The sequence below is a fragment of the Acomys russatus genome, chromosome 2 (genome assembly GCF_903995435.1).
Source record: "Acomys russatus chromosome 2, mAcoRus1.1, whole genome shotgun sequence".
Classification (NCBI taxonomy): Eukaryota; Metazoa; Chordata; class Mammalia; order Rodentia; family Muridae; genus Acomys; species Acomys russatus.
In genome coordinates this window covers 68,436,262-68,458,102 of record NC_067138.1, presented here as the reverse complement: position 1 = coordinate 68,458,102, position 21,841 = coordinate 68,436,262, and the positions used below count along the sequence as shown (strand labels likewise).

At 41.1% G+C, this 21,841-nt stretch overlaps 1 protein-coding gene across 1 annotated transcript in view; it reads right to left on the bottom strand.

Moving 5' to 3' along the window:
* The window catches only part of Musk (muscle associated receptor tyrosine kinase), a 142,276-nt gene that overhangs the window by 37,430 nt on the left and 83,005 nt on the right, over nt 1-21,841 (bottom strand). The window contains exons 7-8 of the mRNA XM_051162526.1: nt 7,737-7,766; nt 1,310-1,434 (exon numbers count right to left, since the gene is read on the bottom strand). Of these exons, the coding sequence (XP_051018483.1) occupies nt 1,310-1,434; nt 7,737-7,766 (155 nt within the window). The remainder of the gene's footprint in view (nt 1-1,309; nt 1,435-7,736; nt 7,767-21,841) is intronic.

Sequence of the window (21,841 nt, the reverse complement as noted above, 5' to 3'; positions counted from 1 at the left end):
GCAGACCTTTTGGACTCTCATGGGCCATGTGCACCGCCTATCTCTGCTATATATACGTACTATATATACGTACTATATATACGTACTATGTATACGTACTATATATACGTACTATATATACTTACTATAACCGTGCTAACCTTCTTGCTGCTCCTCCAGCAAGCCATGTCTATACCTTTGTCTTGGAGACATTGTCTAATAATATTCCAGCAGCCATCCACATGGCCTCCCTTGTCATCATATCCAGACCTGTGCCCAGATGGCTTTGTCCCAGTTAGACTCAACTACTCTACTGACACTGGAATCTTTCTCCCAACATCTGAGTCTCTGACTCATTTCCAGCTTTATGTTTGGCTGTTCGTTTGTTTTGTTGAAGTTGACACAATCCACACACAATACACATACTCTCTGATTTTATTCTCTGACCTTTTCCGCCAGAATAGAAGCTGTTTGACATCAGGAAAGGTCTCCCATTTTTCTGCTCTCATTGCCATGGGGCCTAGAAGAGTACTTGGTGTTCCAGTGTTGAGCATGTGTTTGTAAAATGGCTGAGTGAATGCTTGTAGGTAAAGTGACCACATCAGCTATTACTACCCCTACTAAAAATAAAGAAAAACATACTGATATTGAGCTGATACAGATGGATTATAATTCTGGATCATTTTCCACTAAAATTACCTCCACCAGTAAATTGGTCGTTTCCTGATACATTTCATGAAAAGGATTTTAGTTGTAGGAAGGACTTGGAACAAAGGTGGTACACTACTGTTTCCATGGCACAGGGAAAGATGCAAACTCCAAGTGGGTTCTGGGAACAAAGACAGCTTTAAACACTGGTACAAGTAGGACCAGTGATATAGATAGATAGAAATGGTTACACTATATCTTAGTTACTTTTCCATTGCCATGATGAAATACTATGACCAAGGCAATTTATAAAAGATGACATTTAATTTGGAGCTTATGGTTTCAGAGGGTTAAAGTCTTTGATAGTGGAACAAAGTTATGGTGACGGGAACAGTTCAGAGCTTACATCTTAATCCCCAAGTTTGAGGCAGAGAGAGAGAGAAAGACAGATGGAATGGCACTTTAAAGCCTCAAAAGCCCACTCTCAGTGGCATACCTTCCTCAAAAGCCACACCTCCTAATCCTTCCCAAACAGTTCCATGAAGCAGGGACCATGAACTCACACATATGAGGCTATGAGAAATGTTCTCATTCAAATCACCACACACAGTAGGTACGTGCTGTGTCAGAAATTCACCACCAGTGGGCCTTCCCCAAATAATCCCAATCACAAGGCACTCACAGCATTTCCATTTTCAATCCAGCTGATGGTGGGGACAGGGATGCCTATCGCTGTGCAGCGTAGGGTTACGAAGGAACCGAAGGTGACATTGTGGGATTCGGGAGCCCGCAGGATTCTTGCAAAAACTGTTGGGAAGACAAAGGTCATGAGTGATTGCTTTTTTTTTTTTTTTTTTTTTTTTTTTTTTTTTTTTTTTTTTTAATGAAATGGCTAAGCAAGATAGGACTTTAAAATGACTGTCACATGAACTCTGGTGCCCCATATTTGACCACATCTCCTGGATGGGGAGGCCTGGTGGCACTCAGAGGAAGGATAGCAGGCTACCAAGAAGAGATTTGATACCCTATGAGCATATACAAGGGGAGGAGGTCCCCCTCAGTCACAGTCATAGGGGAGGGGAGTAAGGGGTAAATGGGAGGGAGGGAGGAATGGAAGGATACAAGGGATGGGATAACCATTGAGATGTAATATGAATAAATTAATAAAATACAAAAAAATGGCAGTCATGCCAAGTGCCCCTGAGGGCAACCAATCAATCCTTCAGTGTTGCTATGCTTGACCTCCATGCTCTCTGTGGTATGATATTGCATTTGTCACCACCCCAGGACTTATTTTCAACATAGAAGGTTGTCTTTGTTGATCCTCAGTCTAGAATATTTATGCTCACGTCTTCATGTGATGGATTCCTTGTATGTACAATTCAGGTGTCATGTTAAGGGAGGTTTCCTTAGAACCTTAGTCATTCAATACACAGTATGACTCTCACTCACCTTTGCCATTCTATGTTATGATCTTTACACACGTACCGTTATCTGACATGCCCACAGTCAGTTACTACCCATCTGTTCTTCAGCTCCTCCATTAGACTGTCTTAGCCCATTTTGTTCACAGCTGGATTAAGTGCCCAGAAGCATTCATGATCAAAATGATCGCAGGACACCATTTTAGCAAATTGAAAACAATTAACGTTTTATATCCTCAGTTCTATCACAGTAGGGAGAAGAGATTCAAATACACATTTCAGATAATGAAATGACATACTGGGGGAGGAAAGGAATATTTCAGATAAGTGTGAGGAGGAGAATGAGTCATTTGCATCCCTTATGGCTGCAATTCTTCACCAATTGAAGACAATCAGTTCTTTAGACTTGCCCGGTTTACCCTGGATTAAGGAGAGAGGTGGGAACTCAGATTGTATTGGAGGGCACAGTTTACAAGATGGACCAGATTTCTACTCTTCTTTATAGATGTGCAAATCCCCATTAATTTTATTTACTTTCCCCGAGTGATAGCAGTGATGGCTATAAGTCTGGTCTCATGTCTTCTGATGTCAAATCCAATGTTCGTTTAAGCTATTTTGAAGTCTTTTTGTTTCCCTATTATATTGTCGCTACATTTTTGCACTCTTTTCTTTTGTTTTCTAGGGTTTAAACCCAGAGCACGACAGGAATTCTAAAGCCAAAGTGGCATAGCACTTTGAAACATAGTTCTACTTCATTGAAATCCATGGGGTTCGTGTAGACAAGGCAGGGCATGCACAGAGCAACCACAGAGAGGCTCAAGCCTGTCAGAAGCACCTCTGGCTTTTGATAACCTCTTTGAAAGGTTACATGATTTAAGGGTAAAAAAGCATGATGTTCTCTCTTGACAACTGGATCTTTGGTGCTAAGCTGAATTAATTTACTTTAACAAGACTACCTTTTGATATTGAGGACTCTAAGACATGTGTTATTTGTAACGTCAGCGGGGCTCACCCATTTTAAATATGTAAACGTTGTACCCAAAAGCCAACACAACAACAACAAAAATAATAGAAGTATCATCTTCAAAGACAACAGTGGTTTTTTAAAAAAAAACACACACACAAAGCTTTAAAAAATGTATTGAATGTTGAACATGTAGCTGAACCTGCCTCATAAAACCAAAACTGAGGGCTAGAGGTGTAATTCAATTGATAGAGTGATTGCCTAGGCCACACAAAGCCCTGAGTTCAGTCCCCAGCACCACATGCCTGTAAGCCAAGCACTGAGGAGGTAGAGGCAGGAGTTTAAGGTCATCCTCAGCTAAATGGGAATTCAAGACCATCCTGGACCACATGAGATTATATCTAAAAAAAAAAAAAGTAACAATAATAGCATGGCTTTAGAAAGTCCTGAGATCTAATTAAGCACCCAACAGAGTCAGAGTTCAGGGAACACAGTAAACAATACCCTGGAGACCCTATCTCTTAAACTCAGAATGTAGGAAACTTAAAATGGCAAATTATTTAGTTGCCTCAATAAATAGTAAGAAAGAAGCAGTCTGTTACAGGATGAAAGAGGCATAAGGGCCATACCATCCAAGTGTTCTGTTCGGCTTCTTATTTTCCCCACTTAATCCGAGTTCATAGGCTGTGTACTTTTGACAGCCAAATGCTGCTGACAGGCGTCCTAGCAGGGATCAGTCATGCACTCTTCCTGTTTTCTGATGGCCATGCCACACATCTGATGCCATTTGTAGCATGTGGCTGGAATCATGTGTGCAGGGGTTGGCACTACAGCTTCTGAGTTGAGTCACTGTAATCGGTCCCACATGGGGCCCACTGCCTCTGAACATTGAAACAGTAAGATCCTTGAGAGACTTGGGTCATTTTGATATCAGTCATATTAGAAAAGTGTTCTAACGACTTGATTCTACCCTTGGATTTGAAATGAGGTCCTTTTGGATAAAGACTAGGACAATAAAAACAAAATGGAGAAATAGGAAATCTAGATTCTTTCTCCCATTTTGATTTATAGAAGCAAATGTTTTAATTTGGGAACTTAGAATTCTTCTTGGAAATTTAGTAACCAGGGTGTGTTTATTGTGTTCTGATTTACAGCCTTTCTTTTTCTTTTGGCTGCTTTTACATTATATGGATTGACATTTAGGCCCATTGCAAAACCCTTGACGGTCTATATTGCACAATCAGCTAAGCATAACGTGAGATAGTGGATAAATCAGCCAGGTATTCTTGTACAGCTCATCATGATGTTGAACTCAATTGGTTCCCTGTACTGTCTCATGCAGAACTCTGTAGGGGCTCTGTTTGGGCACACATGATGGTTACTACTGGCCACACAGGTGGCTTGGCTCCATAAGTACAAAACTGCTAACAAATAGTTGTTCTCTCTAACGTGGGCTTCATCATTAGGTGCAGTGTGTTAGGAGAAGAAAACGAGCTGGGATTACAGTGAAGTTGGTCTATCCCTCACTCTCCAAAGGATAAGACTCAATTCTCCCTCCTAAACACTGACAGGCATCTTCATCCTTCCCTTCACTTTTCCTCTACTCCAAAAGGGGGCTCTAGATCTCACTTGCGTTTTTGGGTTGCATAGAAATGTCTTCTTATCATACCTCATACATCATTCCCCCTCCCCTTGTTGGTGTTTCATCCGAGCACTGAGCACCACGTGACAAATGCGGGTCCCTTTATTTATTTCTATTTTGGTTGTCTGTCTCCCCGGGATGGAAACATAGCAATGTCTGTCTCTGCTTTGCTCGTTCATTACTGCAGGCTGACTTACGTGTATGTGGGTCTCTCTGTTTATCTCCAGATGTACATTCCTGGGTACAGGGTAAGTAATCAATAAATACTGATTAAATGACTGAGTGAGTGTGTAGATTAATGAGTGAATGAGGGAGTGAGCAGATGAGTGAGTGAGTGAATGAGGGAGGGAGGGAAGGAGGGTAGGAGAGAGGGAGGGAGGTGAGATCAGGCAAACAAAGTTATCTATAGTTTGTGTATTTCATCCCTGCTGGACCATCATTCTTTTGGCTATCCTACCTATACGAAGGGAAAGAGCTTCCAAGGCTATCCTACCTATATGAAGGGAAAGAGCTTCCAAGGCTAGCCTACCTATATGAAGGGAAAGAGCTTGCAAGGCTATCCTACCTATATGAAGGGGAAGAGATTACCAAAAGTTTACCAGGTCAGGAGTTCTCTCTCCAAACATTATGATATGAAATGGAAAAGGTCGGAAAGGTAGGAATGAAAAACAGAAGTTACGTTAGTCTCCTTGTTAGCTGAACTAAATGCCTCTGTTTCTCACTCAGCCTTATCAGCAATAAAGCTCATGGGTTGTTACCCATCTGTGTTTGTTTCCAATTCTAACTGTGAAAGGTGAAGATGGGCTGAGAGAAATTCCAAACATCTAACAACTGTCAACAACAATCCCAGCAGCTGAAAGCAAAAATAAAAGCAGGACTAACTTCATCCCCTGCCTTAATGAACTTGGATGTAGCTTGAAGAAAATCCCATTACTTTAGTGAGCAGCCACAAACTGAAAACACATTCTAGGTCATCAGTTCAAAGCACAGTGAGGCTGCTTCTTAGCCAATAAAATGCACATCAAATGTCTTTATTTTGTAGTTTATTTTCATGTAAGTATATACATTTTGTTATGTAAACAAATAAACTGCTGAATAGGAGGAGTTTGAAATTATGCAATGATTTGGGGAAATTTTATAACTATTCTGATATTATACAATCCTCTTGTTATAGACAATCTGATTTACCACTGTCCAGCTCGCTATTCGCTCTTTCTCATTCTTGTTCCCATGGGCAGGTACAGTATTATTTAACTTCTGGATTTTCTCTTAGGAAATCTCTTCACTTGTCTTGGACTCTGTGTCTCTTGGGCAAACCTGCAGACCTACCTGAAGGTTGGAAACCTTACATCAAAGTCGTTTCTGTAGCAAACACAGCCATATTCCTTCTGTCCCTGTCTGGAACACCTGCTACATGCTACCTCCATTTTTTAAGTTATTTTCAGATCCATACTCAGTCTTATAATTGCCACATGCTCATGTGGGCAGATGCGCTGCCTACAGCTGGTAGTGTTGCTTTGGGGGTTTCAGGTTTTGCTTTTCTTGAAGATTTATTTTATTATTTTAACAATATGTACATTGTGTGTGTGTGTGTGTGTGTGTGTGTGTGTGTGTGTGTGTGTGTAGTATGTGCACGTATAAGTGCAGGTGCCTTATGAGTCCAGAGAAGGACATCAGATCTTCTGCAGCTGGAGTTAGAGGCAGCTGTGAGCCTCCCAGTGTAAAAGATGGGAACCAAACTTGGCGGCAATACACACTCTGAACCACTGAGCCATCTCTCCGGCCCGAGTTCTGGATTCTTTAGGACATATAGGTTAGCCAGCAGAACTGAGTCACGGGGGCAGACCTTGAGCATGGTGTGTACATTGTGGTACTGGTCCAGGCTCTCTGCTTCCTGATCTGATGCCTGGGTCTGTCATCTCACACCCTTGCAGCTGCAGATGGGAGCCACACCCGCCACTATGTCTTCCCTGCCAAGACAGCTTGCCATCCCCTGGATCTCTAGGCCAAATGAAACCTCTCCTCCTTAGGGCTACTTTTGTCAGCTACCTTGTCAAGGCAGTGAGGTAAATAGCTAGGACAGTGTTGCAAATCTGACATTTTTAAAAGCCAAAAACAAAAAACAAACAAACAAACAAACAAACAAAAAACTCTTGGAATGCCAACATGACTCTCAACAAGTTTCAGTTTGGAAGTATTCAAGATAGAACTTCAGATCTTTAGACTCAGGATGGTCGGCTGGTCAAGTCTGAGTGAACAACCCAAAATCTGAAAAATTCTGAAACCTGAAGCACTTCTGACCCCAAGCATTTCGGGTAAAGGATACTCAGTCCGTTACGTTTGTGTCTGCAAAACGAGGAGGGTCAGCTTAAAATAATAGCAGCCTAAGATAGATAAGATAACCTAGAACAAAGCTGTGTGACCTGAGGACTTGTGGCTTTTAGCCTCGGATTATCAAAGTTTGGGTGAGAAGAGGATGCATCACCCAATGGTGATGGGAGACTTGTTGCACATGAGGGTATTCCAAGACAAATTTTATTTCCAGTTGATTTTTCCTCCTGAATATATTTTGCAAAACACACATCTCTATGTCAATTGAAATAAAAATCACTTCATTTTTATTGACTTAAAGTAAATGCACTGAACTCCTCACTGAATTGAACTTGTGGTAACCAAACATAAGTAAGCACTTTGAATTTTTAGCAGTTCTCCAAAATTTTAATTTATTCAACCCCTGCCCCGTAATAACTTTCTGTTATGACCTGTGTGGGTTAATTCTCTTGTCTGTCCTTTTTGTTTAACTTCTTGCTGTGATTCTAGAATTTGGACCACACGATTACAACATTTCTCTGGGTTCAGTGTTCTCCTAAGCAATGTGATTGGTTCAATAACCCAAATCTATAGGAAAGCAGGCCACCTTCAGGTGCTCTGCTTAATGCTATGACTTCTTATTTCCACAGGCCATTTGTCATCTCTTGACAAAATAATAGCACTTAAGGTCAGGAAAATAAGCAATTGAAATATACTATGCATCTAAAAGAGAAGCAGCAAGGCAGAAAAAGGGTAAAAAAAAAAATACCTTTAGTGTCCTGCTCAGGCTCACTGTCTTCTGTTAATAGGAACAAAACAGAAACGGACACACACACACAACAAACACAAACAAAACAATGCATCGTGAGAAGGGAGATCTGAGACCATAGCACTTCAAGCACAATTCACTGGAATCTACTTGTTTCTTGTTTCAGTAAGAAACAACTGCCATGAAAGGAAAATGCAGAGCTTCCTTTGCAAGCAAACTATCCCATGGCATAAGATTCCAAATTACAACTGGTAGCCAGGCAGTGTTATACAGAAAATAAACTACAGCATACCGGAGGATGTAGCTCACTCATGCATTTTTGTTTTAATGTGGACCAGGACAATCACTGCCTTTCTTTCAAGGCAACAGAGTCCTTACTATTCTAGAGAATTCTGTTCCTCCCTTTGCTTGGCTTCTCATCTTACCAGGCCCTGCTGTGAAGTCAGGGTTGTGGACTGTGGGATCTCAGTTGTCATTTCTATGGCAATAGACTTGTGTTGTGGTAAACAGGGGATTAGGGGGTTTCTGCAGAACCAGAGCCTACCATCAACCAAGATCTACAGTTCTCATTTAAGCCCCCAGGGGCAGCTCAGAGAGTAGAGAGGAACAAAGCATCCTGGGAACAGACTAGGCAAGGCTGCTGCTCCCTGGAAGAAAATAGAAAAGATAAAACGACAAAATAACCTAACAACAATTCTAAATTGGATAGAAAGTATTGCGAATTTGTATACTTTCTTTCTTTCTTTGAAACCTTAAGCAAGGGAAAATTAAAAAAAACAAAAACAAAACTAATCAGTAGTTCAAATATGTTTAATATGACCATTATCACACGCAAACACCCAGAAAGAACTCCTAATATTTCCCCCAAAGGCTTATTTTTTCAAGTCTTTTTAAAGCCATTAAAACTGGCTTAATGATAAGCCAGTTGCAATATGTGTCTATGTGGGCAAAGTAGTGGTGTTGTTGGAAACTGTTTCTGACAGGATAGCCTTGCACCGTTCTTCATAGATGGTAAGTATTTTCATATATGTCATATGTCACTCAGTGAGCTCCTCCTGTATTGCTATGATTGATATGACTGGGGATATTTTACATATAAAATGAACAAAAAAATCTAAGACTTAGAGACCTACTGCCAGGACAGAGCCAGGAATGCAGCACCCACATTCAGGTTCAGACGTGGAGACCTCTGCTATGACCTGATGTCATGGAGTTGTCTGCTGTGACCTGATGTCATGGTGCCCTCTGCTGTGACCTGATGTCATGGTGTCCTCTGCTGTGACCTGATGTCATGGTGTCCTCTGCTGTGACCTGATGTCATGGTGCCCTCTGCTGTGACCTGATGTCATGGTGTCCTCTGCTGTGACCTGATGTCATGGTGTCCTATGCTGTGACCTGATGTCATGGTGTCCTCTGTTGTGACCTGATGCCATAGTGACTTCTCCATTTCAAACTTCATACCCAAATCTGAAGTTTAAATGTATGTAGAATCTCTATTTAAGTTGGACTCCCTCCGAACTCTCCTGCCTTCACCAAGAAAGCTTATTTAATTCTATTTTCTTGCTCTAAGAATTCAAGCTAGAGGCTAGTAACAATTTACGAATTGATGCCAATTACACAAAAGCCAATGTGGAAGTTGTCTGTCAAATGAACCTTGAGTCTAGATGGAGAGATTAGGGTTTGGGGTTATTTTTGTTTATTTGCTTATTTTATTTTTGTTTGTTTGTTTGTTTGTTTTTTCAAGACAGGGTTTCTCGGTGTAGTCTTGGCTTTTCCTGGACTTGCTTTGTAGACCAGGCTGGCCTTGAACTCACAGAGATCTGCCTGCTCTGCCTCCCCGCGTGCTGGGATTACAAGTATGCAGCACCACATCCAGCTGATTGGGTTTTTATGGCATTCCTAGCAGTGCCAGGCAAAGCATGGAATAAATGTTAGTTTTTTCTATACTGGACACTTAGAAACTGTAGAGTCCCTGTTTTGTTTGTGTTTTGCACTTCTCTCTCTTTTTTTTTTAAAGATTTATTTATTTATTTTATGTATAACATTCTGCCTGCACACCAGAACTAGAAGAGGACACCAGATCTCATTATAGATGCTTATGAACTACCATGTGGTTGCTGGGAATTGAACTCAAGACCTTTGGAAGATCAGCCAATGCTCTTAAACTCTGAGCCATCTCTCCAGCCCTGTGTTTTGCATTTTTATTGTTTGGGTTTTTTGGTTTTTTTTTTGCAATGAGGTTTCACTGTGTACCCTAGACTATGCTTGGACTCCTGTCTCCTCTTCTTGAGTACTTGGAAATCTACGGGTGTCCCACCACACCCTGTAAGAGTCCCTGCTTGTATTACTGACGTTACCAGAAGAGGTAAACAGAGGTCCATCCTTAAGCAAGATTAGGTCTGACAAATTGTGAAAGGATGCCCACCCATCCCCTTACCCCGCTGCAACCTGCTACAGCTAAACAGATCCAACCAAAGAGATGCAACAGTGTTTGAGATTTGCTGTTTTCCAAAGAGCACACTTAGAGTTTGACCTAGGGATTTCACTTTCATATGTATACTATGAAAATTCTCTTCTATACATACATGCAAATATCCGCAACTGTCTCACATGCTTTGGCATTAACACACACACACACATACACACACATAAATACATGCACCCAAAGCTAAGGTTATCTTAGAGAAAAGTATGAAAAGCTAATCTATGAGAACCTATTGAAACTTGTACGAGCCCCGAGGGGCAGTTTGCTGGTCATCTCATGGACACACTGCAGTCCTAAAATCGCCATGTGTCCCAAGTGTCTACAGCGATTCTCGGTGACCTCTGAACTTGTTGTCTGCCCATTTTGAAAATCCTACTTCATGGTCTTCATTCCTATTCAGTTGTTAAATTTTCATCTAATTGATTTACATGTTATATTTTCTGTCTTGTTTTTCAAATAGATTTTTAATCTTCCGGAGAAGGCAGAATGTTGTTGCCTCTCTTCCTGAAGTACAGAACAATTAATTTCTTATAGAAAATATATAGAACACTATCATTTTTTAAAAGTGTCTTGCCATTTGTATAAGGGATGACTTGCATTTTGCTTTTCTTAGACTAGGTCAGGAGGGCAGTTAGGATAGACAATCTGCCTGCCTGACGGGCATGGTCTACTCACTACACTGCAACACCCAAGTGCAATAACTATCAATTATTTTCTTCAATATGTTCATTTATAGGGAACCCGGGATCATTTTAGCAACATACTCTGACCAATTCTTTGTGGAAAAAAAAAAAAAAAAAAGAGTAGAGACCTATACTCTGAACCACTCTCCTTATAACTCCCACCCATGGGACCTGTTTCTCACTTCCGTTCACTGGGAGAAAACTGAAAAAAAATCCAATAAATGGTTTCATGGTTCCAAATGTAATAGCCACAGCCCCTCATTCTGATTGTTAATTTTTTGGCTTCCTTAGCTGTTTTTGAGTTACTCAGAATTCACAAGTATACATGCTGAGTCTGATAAGTCTGAAGGAAAGAAGCTTTGTATGCCCTTTACTTATGTGAATTGAATCTGGGTGTCTTTGCATTTGTAGTTGTGTTATATAGTCAGACAACTGGTGCCACTGAAAATCACAAATACCCACCACTTGTTTTTATTACTTTCCTTATTAAGATCTATTTCCCCAAATTCAACGAGGTGAGATTACTTCCTCAGTTCACTGACTGAGGAGGAAATTGGGTTATCAAAGGAAGAAGAAAAGTGATGATTCTTTTCAAAAAAGATAAAAGGGATAAACTTAGTAAAATCGCACAGGTCATGTAGACTGTGTGGAGTGAAGGAAGAACCAGAAGCAAGCAGACTTATGAGAGAAAAGCATGAGAGAAAGAGAGAGAGACAGAGAGAGAGAGAGAGACAGAGACAGATAGACAGACAGACACAGACACAGAGAGACAGAGAGACACACAGAGAGAGGCAGAGAGACACAGACAGAGAGAGACAGAGAGACACAGAGAGAGACAGAGAGACAGAGACAGACAGAGACAGAGAGGAGAGAGAAACAGAGAGGAGAGAGAGACAGACACAGAGAGAGAGAGACAGAAAGAGAGAGAGACAGAGAGACAGATAGACAGACAGACACAGACAGATAGACAGAGACACAGAGAGAGAGATAGAGAGACACAGAGAGAGAGAGAGACAGAGAGACACACAGAGAGACACAGACACAGAGAGACAGAGAGAGACAGAGAGGACAGAGACAGAGAGAGACAGAGAGGAGAGAGAGAGAGACAGAAAGAGAGAGAGAGCGCGCAAAGGCTTGGAGGAGAAGCCAGCTATGATCTGGCTGGCTCTGCAGAAGCATGCGAGGTATTTAGAGAAGTCTGAGCAACAGGGAAGTACTGACATCACGGAGGGAGAGAGCCCGAGATGTGTGAGGTGGCTACTTTGAACATGGCCATCTCAGAGTTTCCAAGTCTCCTGATCCTTTTCTTAGCTCAGTGACTAGGATCCAGTCAATGCAAATGACACAGCAAATAGTGGCAGCACAAAAGTTCTGGCAGGCTCTGGGTCTAGGCTATCTGGTTACAAGTTCCCACTGTGGGGTGTTTCTACTACAGTAGATGCTATTGTGTGTGTGTACCTACACTTGCATTTTGTTTGTCAATGGAATCCAAATATGCCAGCTAAAGTATCCTATTTTCTACATGGATAAAAAGGCTCCCTTTAAGTCATGCTTCCTTTTACTCTTTTCCAACATCACTACATACCCTCATTTCTTACTAATTCTGTGAGATAGAATTTTCATGAGGATGGAATTGCATCTCAGCCTTTTGGCTAGGATCAAATGCACATAATGATATGTAAACATAGCACAGATGCTATATTTGCGACCGTCCTGAGTTCACAATTGAAAATCATCTCATTAGAACAAATACGTAGCAGTATTATAGAGACTGTCAACATTAAACTAATACCTCAGCCAGCAAGAAAACAGGCAAAACCCATAGATAGGCAGGTACTGTTAAGTCCCAGTTCTCTCAACAGCAGTTAAGGTCTGCTGTATAGGTATATGCACATGTACACGTAGATTATGTATGCATATATGATGCATATATATATATGTGTGTGTGTGTGTGTATTTGTATATCAGCATATGCATGCACGCACACACACACACGCGGGCACGTGCACGCAGAATCCACCTGATGTTAGGAATGAGTAGCTCATTGCTTGAAACAAGGGCAAGAGTGAAGTGCCCTTCCTTGTGAGAGGAGGAGGAAGAAGAAGTAACAGTTTTGCAGAATTTGGGTGCCTGTGGGACTAAATCTGGATTGGACTCCAGAACATTACAGATTGGGGCCCTAAATTCTCATAACAGGCTCTCTAAGAGAAACGTCAAAGTTACTGGAAAAGGGGAAATTATTTTAAAGGAAGAGTAATTAGGAATGATTCATAGAACATTGGGAATAAAAATGCTAAGAAATCCAATGCATTTAGTAATTGGGTGATTAATCTCTCCAGAAGAAAATAAAACATTATAATCAAATAGTGCAAAAATCAACAAACAAGCCATAGCACTAAAAAGAATGGGCAGTGATGAGCTAAAAGGCAAAATTCAAACACAAATTAGTAACCCTGCAGAGAGCAATAAAATGCTAAAAATTAAAACAGAATAAAAAAACAGAATAAAAATTTTTGAAGAAAAAAATAGACTAGCTATAATTAATGAAATAACAACATATAATAAGTTTAGACTTGGACAAGGTCGACTAAAGAATCAGTGAACAAGAAATTGATGCTTAAGAAAACTGTGAAGCCCTAATACATACAGAAAGGAGGAGAAAACATGAAAGATCAGGGAAGACAGTAGTGAGGATTCAGAGCTCCCGTAACATAAGAGCACCGAAGATCTACAGTAAGAACAGGGCAGAGATGCAGCGTGTGAAGAGATAATGGAACGATCTCAACTTGAAGCAACATCTGGATCTCTGGAAGCACTAAACATCTGGCTCCATAGAAGCACTAAACATTGGCTCTCTAGAGGACTAAACATCTGGCTCTCTCTCTAGAAGCACTAAAGTTGTGGCCTTTAAAATCAGGAACTCACCGTCACTTGTGAGGATCTTAGGAAGGTAATGCAGGCAACACAACCTGCACGGCGGAATCAGGTGGTTTTGCCAAGGTCTCAGAGGTCTTCCTTTACGGAAACACTTCAAAACATCTTGGTCTTTCTAGTGGGTGGTAGAACTGCAATCCACTTAGAAAATGTGTGTGTAGGAAGATTAATAAAAATAAGTTGACAATTGTGGTTTGAAAGTATATCCTTCCTAAGTGGGGAAAATGGTGCCAGATTTTTCTCCTTCAAGGGCGGGTGGGATTTAATGACTCATTTCTAACAAATGAAAGATGGCAGAAGTGACCACATGACTCCTGAGTCTGGACTGTTAAAAAGAAAAAGGAACTCCTTCCTGCTCTCCAGTAGCTCTCAGGCAAGAACTAGGGAGAGCGACAAGCACACTCGAGCTGCACAGGGTCCCACAGCAGAAGGAGCCGCAGATTGCCAACATCCGGCACCAACTATAACTAACCTGTTGGCTGCCAAGCTGGACCTGGATCTTCCAAGTTCATCAAGCTTTCAAAACAGTGAAGAAGCCAACATTTCAACTGTAAATACTACCCAGAGTATGGTGACACACGCCTTTAATCCCAGCACTTGGGAGGCAGAGGCAGGTAGATCTCTGTGAGTTCGAGGCCAGCCTGGTCTACAAAGTCCAGGACAGCCAAGGCTACACAGAGAAACCTTGTCTTGAAAGATGTGTGTGTGTGTGTGTGTGTGTGTGTGTGTGTGTGTGTGTGTGTTTTGTGCATGCGCGCAAGTGGTACACAAATAGACACGTAGATGAAATACCCATACACATAAAATATACTTTTTTTTAAAAAAAAGCAAGCAGTCTAGTGCGCATAGATTACCATGGAAAGAACTAGTGAAGAATACACTTGGGGAATGAGAATTTAAATGCATAAAAAAGGAAACATGAAAAAGAAATAATGGATACAGGACCTGGTGCTTCACCTTAAGAGGAATATTAATTATGGTCTATAAAGTTACTTCATTTTTGAGATTAGGAAATATTAGCTAATACTTAAGGGAGGAAGAGGAAGAGTGGGCTCCATTAAAGAGTCAAGCTGTTGAGAGTAGGATCTGTCCTGCGAGGGATGACTAGGGATGATATTCTGTGATACTGAACTCAGTTACAAGGAGAGCACCAGCTCTGCATTAAAAACATCCAGGTCATCACCAAAGTAGAATACAAAGACTCGAATGTCAGAATCAGTGAGCTGGGGGAGGGGCGAGAAGAGAGGAGGAGGAAAGAATGAATTCAGCCAGAAGAAGAATTGGAATTGAAAGGAAGCAGAATAAAGAAACAGCATAATTAGCATAACGCGTGGATGGTAAAGATGCAAGCTAAGGCAGTATCCTGAAGCTGAGGCAAGAGGGTCACAGGCTCCAGGCTATCCTGAACTATCTAGAAAGGCCTTGTAAATTAATTAATTGATTAATTCACTCCAACGAATATTAGAAATAAGTTTTCACATTAAATATAGATGACTAAACTCATCTACTAAAGATGACAAAATCGTTTGGACTGTATTATTTTTCCAAATCAAGCGGTCTTCTACTAACACCATAGCAGGAAGGCTAGGAGGAAAGCAACCAAAGACTACAAACCAACGGGGAAACCTTGAATTAAAATATATCAACAAAACTGATATAAAACACAACAGATTTTATGACAAAAAGTACTCATAGCAAAAAAAGAGGAAGAATGCCAAAAGGTTAGAAACACAATATCATCTGAAGGGGGATTTACAACAAGATGCACACGCACTCCATAAAATAAAAATTTCAAAACTTATAAAACTCCAACTGGCAGATTTAAGAGTGGTGGTCACTGTGAAAGGCTGCTGCTAACACAGCCTGAGACTTACTCAGCCACTGCGAAGGTCTAAAGGGCCTGCTTCGGATGACAAGACTAACTTTTAAAAGGGAAAGTCACAGTGAGTTTAAAATGTAAATCAAGGGGAAAAAGAAAGCTATGTCTTTTACTCTGGCCCAAGAGCAATTTACTTTTCTGCCACAGTATAAATTTTTGGACCATAAAACTGAAATGGAAAGATTATAAATGCTACGAAGCAACTTCTCAAAATAGCAGGTTGTAAAGTCCGGTTCCCCGGTCTCTTCATGCACCACCCAGAGTTCAGCCGTTCTGTCACCTGACGAGACTTCATGTGGTGATGGTTTTAAAGTGGAAGAGTAAAGAGAAGTCTTAAAGTGTTCATCAAGGAGAAATAAAAATTACCCCAGTCATAGGAAACACTGAGATTTTATTTTCCTTTTGCTGTTCTTTTTTTCTTTTAAGATAGTCAATATGAGTAAGCCAGGCTGGTCTCACGTGTTCCCTTTGCAGCTCAGCTAAAGAGCTTATATTCTCCTCTGCACCCAAATGTTGAATGTATGTATGTATGTATGTATGTATGTATGTATGTGCGTATGTATGTATGTGCGTATGTATGTATGTGCATGTATGTATGTGCATGTATGTATGTGCATGTGTGTGTGTATGTATGTATGTATGTATGTATGTATGTATGTATGTATGTATGTATGTGTCTGTGTACAAGTGCCCACAGAGACAAGGAATGGCTCAGTGGTCAAAACCACTTGTTTGTCCAGAGGACCTGAGTTCATTTCCCAGCACCCATGTTCACAGTTCACAATCCCCCAGCAAATATAGCACTAGGGGATGTGGTGCCCTCTTCTGGTCTCTGTGGGTACCTGTACACAGACATATTTATTTGCCTTTTAAAATAAAAGATCCTCTTTTCTGCAGATTGTGTTTGCAGTTTTCTTTCAGTCGGTACCTTAGGAAATCCTCACCCTGGCACATAGCTCTACCTAACTTTGAAGATATTATAAAGGACAAACTCAGCAATTAAGCAAACTCAGAGGCTGGGCACCCACGCTCGTCACTAAGCTAATCTCCTGACATTGATAGATGATACCCGGGGGAACCACCCAGGTGGCAGATCTGGGTTAGAACCTTAATTATGCTGCTCATTGATTTTTTGATCTGGTTCTTGCTCAACTTCTAGAAACTCAGTTTTTTTCAACTGAAAGAAAAAAAAATGGAGTAATTGACTCCTAACTCAGAATTGTAGAGAAGATTAAATCATGAAAAGATGATAGATATTTGGGGGCAGAAGGGGGCATCTTGAGGGAGGGAGGGGGGATGCATGCAAGATACATTGAGCACATGTCTAAATTTTCCAGAAATACTTTTAAAGATATAAAATAGGGGTAGAAACTTAGTGAGACAAAGGGTACTAGATGAAGGTAGGGGGAGGATAAGGGGGTGATCAAAATACATTACAAACACGTACACATCTGTAAAAGAATTAATAAAATATTAAGTTTTTATAAATTAAAAAGCACAATTTCTATGGAGTAGTTAGTAATAATAATAATGAGTAATAATTATTATAAAAACACTGACTGAGGATACAGCTACAAAGCATGTGACGCAATGTTTGAAGCCAGATTTATTCTCTCTCTCTCTCTCTCTCTCTCTCCCTCTCCCCGCCCCACCCCCCACCCCCAGGATATCTTTTGGGCTCACAAAAGCAGTCCTGTCCCTTTGAAAGGCTTCACAGAGAGGCTTTATTTTATTTTTAACACCCGCCTGCCTTAGCTCATGCTTCCCAGATACTGGTCATGCTATGTGCTGTTTTTTTCACAGTTGTTGAAAGCATGTTTGCAACTCCATTCCTAATCTAAACTATCTAAGGGAGGAGCTACTCCGTGAAGAGACCAAGTCATCCTATTGATGTTGCCACTAAACCACCGTGTGAATGAATCTCTTCCAGAACCCTGTTTTGTAAGAATCGTTGATTTGGAGATGTCTCTTAGTCGACACATGCTACTAGCATCCCCAGGGGCCATTTTATTAGATTGTATTTCTTTACTTTTCATTATTGAATGAAAGAGGGCTGAAGAGGAATCGTGCTATGGCTCCTTAGAACTCTGCCTCTCAACAGATTCCTCTTTTGTTATTCGGCCATTTTTTAAAAATCTGGAAATAATAACAAACATTAAAAAAAAAAGAAGAAGAAGAAGAAGAAGAGCCTGGAGTCTCTTTTTGACTCTTGGAAGATAAAACAAAGCAAAGCGAGAGGATCCTGGTGTGTGGCCACCGTGTACTTGACTGTCACTTTTGAGGCAGCGCAGGGTGTGTGTGAGGCAGTCCCCACTGTGCCTTCATCACTAGAGGACGCAGAACCAGAGTGCACCATTCTTACCATGGCTCTCTGCACCACATCCTCAAAGGAAGACCTGCCCGCCCCCATGAGACCAAGATTCTCTATTGTAGCTGACACTGAGGACACATCTATGGCCTTTAAGATAGTGACATTTTTCCCTGTTCATAAATAAATATTGGAGACTAATCCACATGAGAAGACTATTGCCCAATCAATCAGAGCAGAGCCTAATGAAGTTCACTTGTTTAATGCCCAGGCCCATCTGTAGACAGGAAAATGGTGGGAAAGAGTTTTTCTTTGACTAACCTGCTCCTGAAAACATCTCATTTTAACCACCCACTAATAAAAAGCTGGGCTTCCGTTTCAATGTCCTCTCTCGAAGAGAAACAACCCTCAGTCCTGATGGGAAAAGATGCTGAGCTGGGTAATTCCTGGAGGGGAAGTCCTACCCAGGCTACCATTCTAAGACTCTGCATCTGAAATAATTTATTCAGAAAAGCCTAATAAACAGGGAACCTTCCATGTGCCAACCACCCAGCATCTCCTAATCTTGTGTAACCATAGCAGGCAACTAAAAAAAAAAAAAGGAACCAAATGTTCTTTTTGATTGAAGTTCAGGAACATGTCTGTGTTCTGAGAATAGTCAAAAGTCAAGTATTTTCTTTTATTTATCAACCAGAACTGTTAACTGAAAACATAAATAGGAGCCTAGCAACCTTAACAACTTTAGTATGAAACACTACTATAGTATTCTGGTTTAGGAAATGGTGTGAACTGGTACTATCTGTGTTTTTTGTTTGTTTGTTTGTTTGTTTGTTTGGTTTGGTTTGGTTTTTGTTTTTTAAGGTGGAATTCTAAGTGTTCCATAGGGCCAACCTGCTTCTGGGTTGTAGATTTCCACACTCACATCATCATTTGAAAAATACATCTGAGACAGAATGCAATAAAAAAAGAACCTCAATGACGGCCCAAGTCACAGGTCACAGGTCACAGGTCACAGGTCACAGGTCACAGTGGTTGTAGTGGTGCCACTAGTAGATGCTACTCCAAACTCTCCCTTCTTATTACTCTCTGAGTATAAGTCAAGGCCAGGCTCTCTGTGTGCGTGATAGATCTCCATTCACCACCTTGTCCAATGTCTTTCCCTCTCTTACAGAAGTGGGATGCACACAACAAATGGCTGTTCCTTAGTCAAAGTTCTCTTGGGCCTGGCCTTTCTGAAGCCCTGGAGTTTCCATGACTTTTCATTGTTTGGAAATATTCAAGACATGAACCAATCTAGTATGGTTCGGAGCTTGAATGTCTCCTGATGGCCCATTGTTGTGAGAGTCACCACTCTGTGGTCGTATTTATTTGGAAGTGATGAATCTTTGAAGAGGTAGAACTTGACAGGAAGAATTTAGGTCCCTTAGACATGCCCTTAAAGAATGTATCAAATGTCTTTCTGTTTCAGAATTTGCTTCCTGTCCAATGTTAAGTGAACACACTCCCTGCATGATGTATTGTGTTACCCTAGGCCTAGTGGTTCTCAACCTGTGGGTCATGACTCCTTTGGGGGTCAAATGGCCCTTTCACAGGAATCACCTAGGACCATTTACATTAAGATTCAAAATGTAGCAAAATTACAGTTATGAAGTAGCAATGACAATAATTTTATGGTTGGGAGTCCCCACAACATGAGGATCTGCATTAAATAGTCACAGCATTAAGAAGGCTGAGAACCACTGTGCTAGACTCAAGGCCATGACAAGCACAAATGACCATTGACAAAATCCTTTGAGACTGCTAGTCAAAACAAACCCTTCCTCCTTTTAAGTTGGTTGTCTTGAGCATTTTGTCACAGTAGTGGAAAGCTGACTGATACAAATCTTAATTTTTCATATCTTCCCAAGCTACCTCACTGCATTAAACATAGTAAGCAGTAAGGAAACATAAAAAATTTAAAACTATAATGACACTTATGTCCTACTACTTGTGGGTAACCTTGCTACTGACTTTTAAGGTTCATCAAGACTAAGGACATTCCAAGTAGACATCTTCAAGCCAGTGCTTCTCAAAGTATAGTGTAGCTCACCAATCACCTCCAGGTGCTCAAAGAGTCCAGAAGAGGGGGCTGCACTTCACGCGGCTGGGAGTTAGAAGTGATTATTGGCCACCTCATATAGGTACTGGGGACCAGACTCCAGCTGTCTCTAAGAACAGCAGCAAGTCCTTTCAACCACTCCTCCCTAGCTAGCTCCTCCCTACAGGTTTGGAGGTGGGTACATCCCAGCCAGGAAATGATAAAAGACTGTTTCTGAGCCATTCAACTTAACAGACACAACAACTAAGCTTCTGGTCTCTTCTGAGATGCAGCCCCAAGAGGAGGAAACGGTGCAAGATGGGGGGACACGGGAGACACCACTGGGCAGGACTGAGAAGCGTGATTTTCTCATGGAAGTCTCATTTCCTTCAGTTGCTCAAGTTTTAAATCAGTTTCTCACTTGAGATTCACTTAGAAACACAAAGTGATAGAAAAACCAATATTGCCAACAAGACTTTTGGGCAAATATCTGGTTTTATAGAGAATTTTTTAAAAATGATATAAACTTGAGAAATGCGGTGTTTTTGTTTCTGTGTCATATATTTTTATTTTCTTTTTCCAGACAGGTTGTCTCCAAATAGCTCCTATCCGGTTTGCTACTAAAAGTCTGTTCCTATTTCATACACCACTCGTCACAGTGGGGCCAACACAGAGCTGTAATCTCTAACAAGCAGCAGGCATGCAGGTGTGAGGGAACGCTGACTGGGGTGAATTTATGTTCTCTGGAACCCAGATGGGCAGTTATGAATGTTGACGCTCTGTCAATGAAATATGAGAAACCTAGCCAGAAGCCGTCTCTGGGTAGGTGTCATCCAACTTTATGACAATTCTCACAGCAGACAAGAATGCTAAGCCCAGCTAGGACTGATGGAGAAGTCGCCATGGACATTATGTGCTCCTTCCATTCTGCACAACTCTTGGCTCTCAACGGTCTCTCTCTCTCTCTCTCTCTCTCTCTCTCTCTCTCTCTCTCTCTCTCTCTCTCCCCCCTCTCCCTCTCTCTCACACACACACACATGAAGAGATAGACTTTCAAAGGCCAAGTTATTCAAACTTGTGTAACTGGTAAGTAGAACAGTCAGGATTAATACCCAGGGCCAGCCAATCAGTATGCAACCCCTTTGAGGACTGGCCTATGTAATTTATGTATACAGGAAGGAAGGAATCACAAATGGATAGCAGAAGATGTGCTAAAACACACACACACACACACACACACACACACACACACACACACACACACACACATACACACACACACACACACACACCAGGACTGCCTCATCTTATTGTTAACCTTGGTGTCAAGTTTCATTATTTGCAAATTAAGGGTTTGAATTTATTTCTTACAGTCCCCATTCCAGATGGAAAATATGATTGCAATTCTGATAGACTCAAAGCTAATAAAAAATTATCTCTACTTTTTTTTTTTGAGAGTTTCTCTGTGTAACCCTGGCTGTCCTAGAGCTCTGTAGACCAAGCTGGCCTTGAACTTATCACTGTGCTGGGATTAAAGTCATGAGCCGCCACACCTTGTGTGATCAGCTTGAGCAGCATGTTCCCTCCGGGAATCATGGCTGCCATAGCCTATCGTTCATGAGGGCAAAGCACTAACTCAGATCTCATAAATCCACACTCGCTGTCTAAGGAAAATAACTAAAGGTAAAATTATTTGAACTCCTGCTTATTATATAATTTAAAAGGCTTGTCACAGTTTC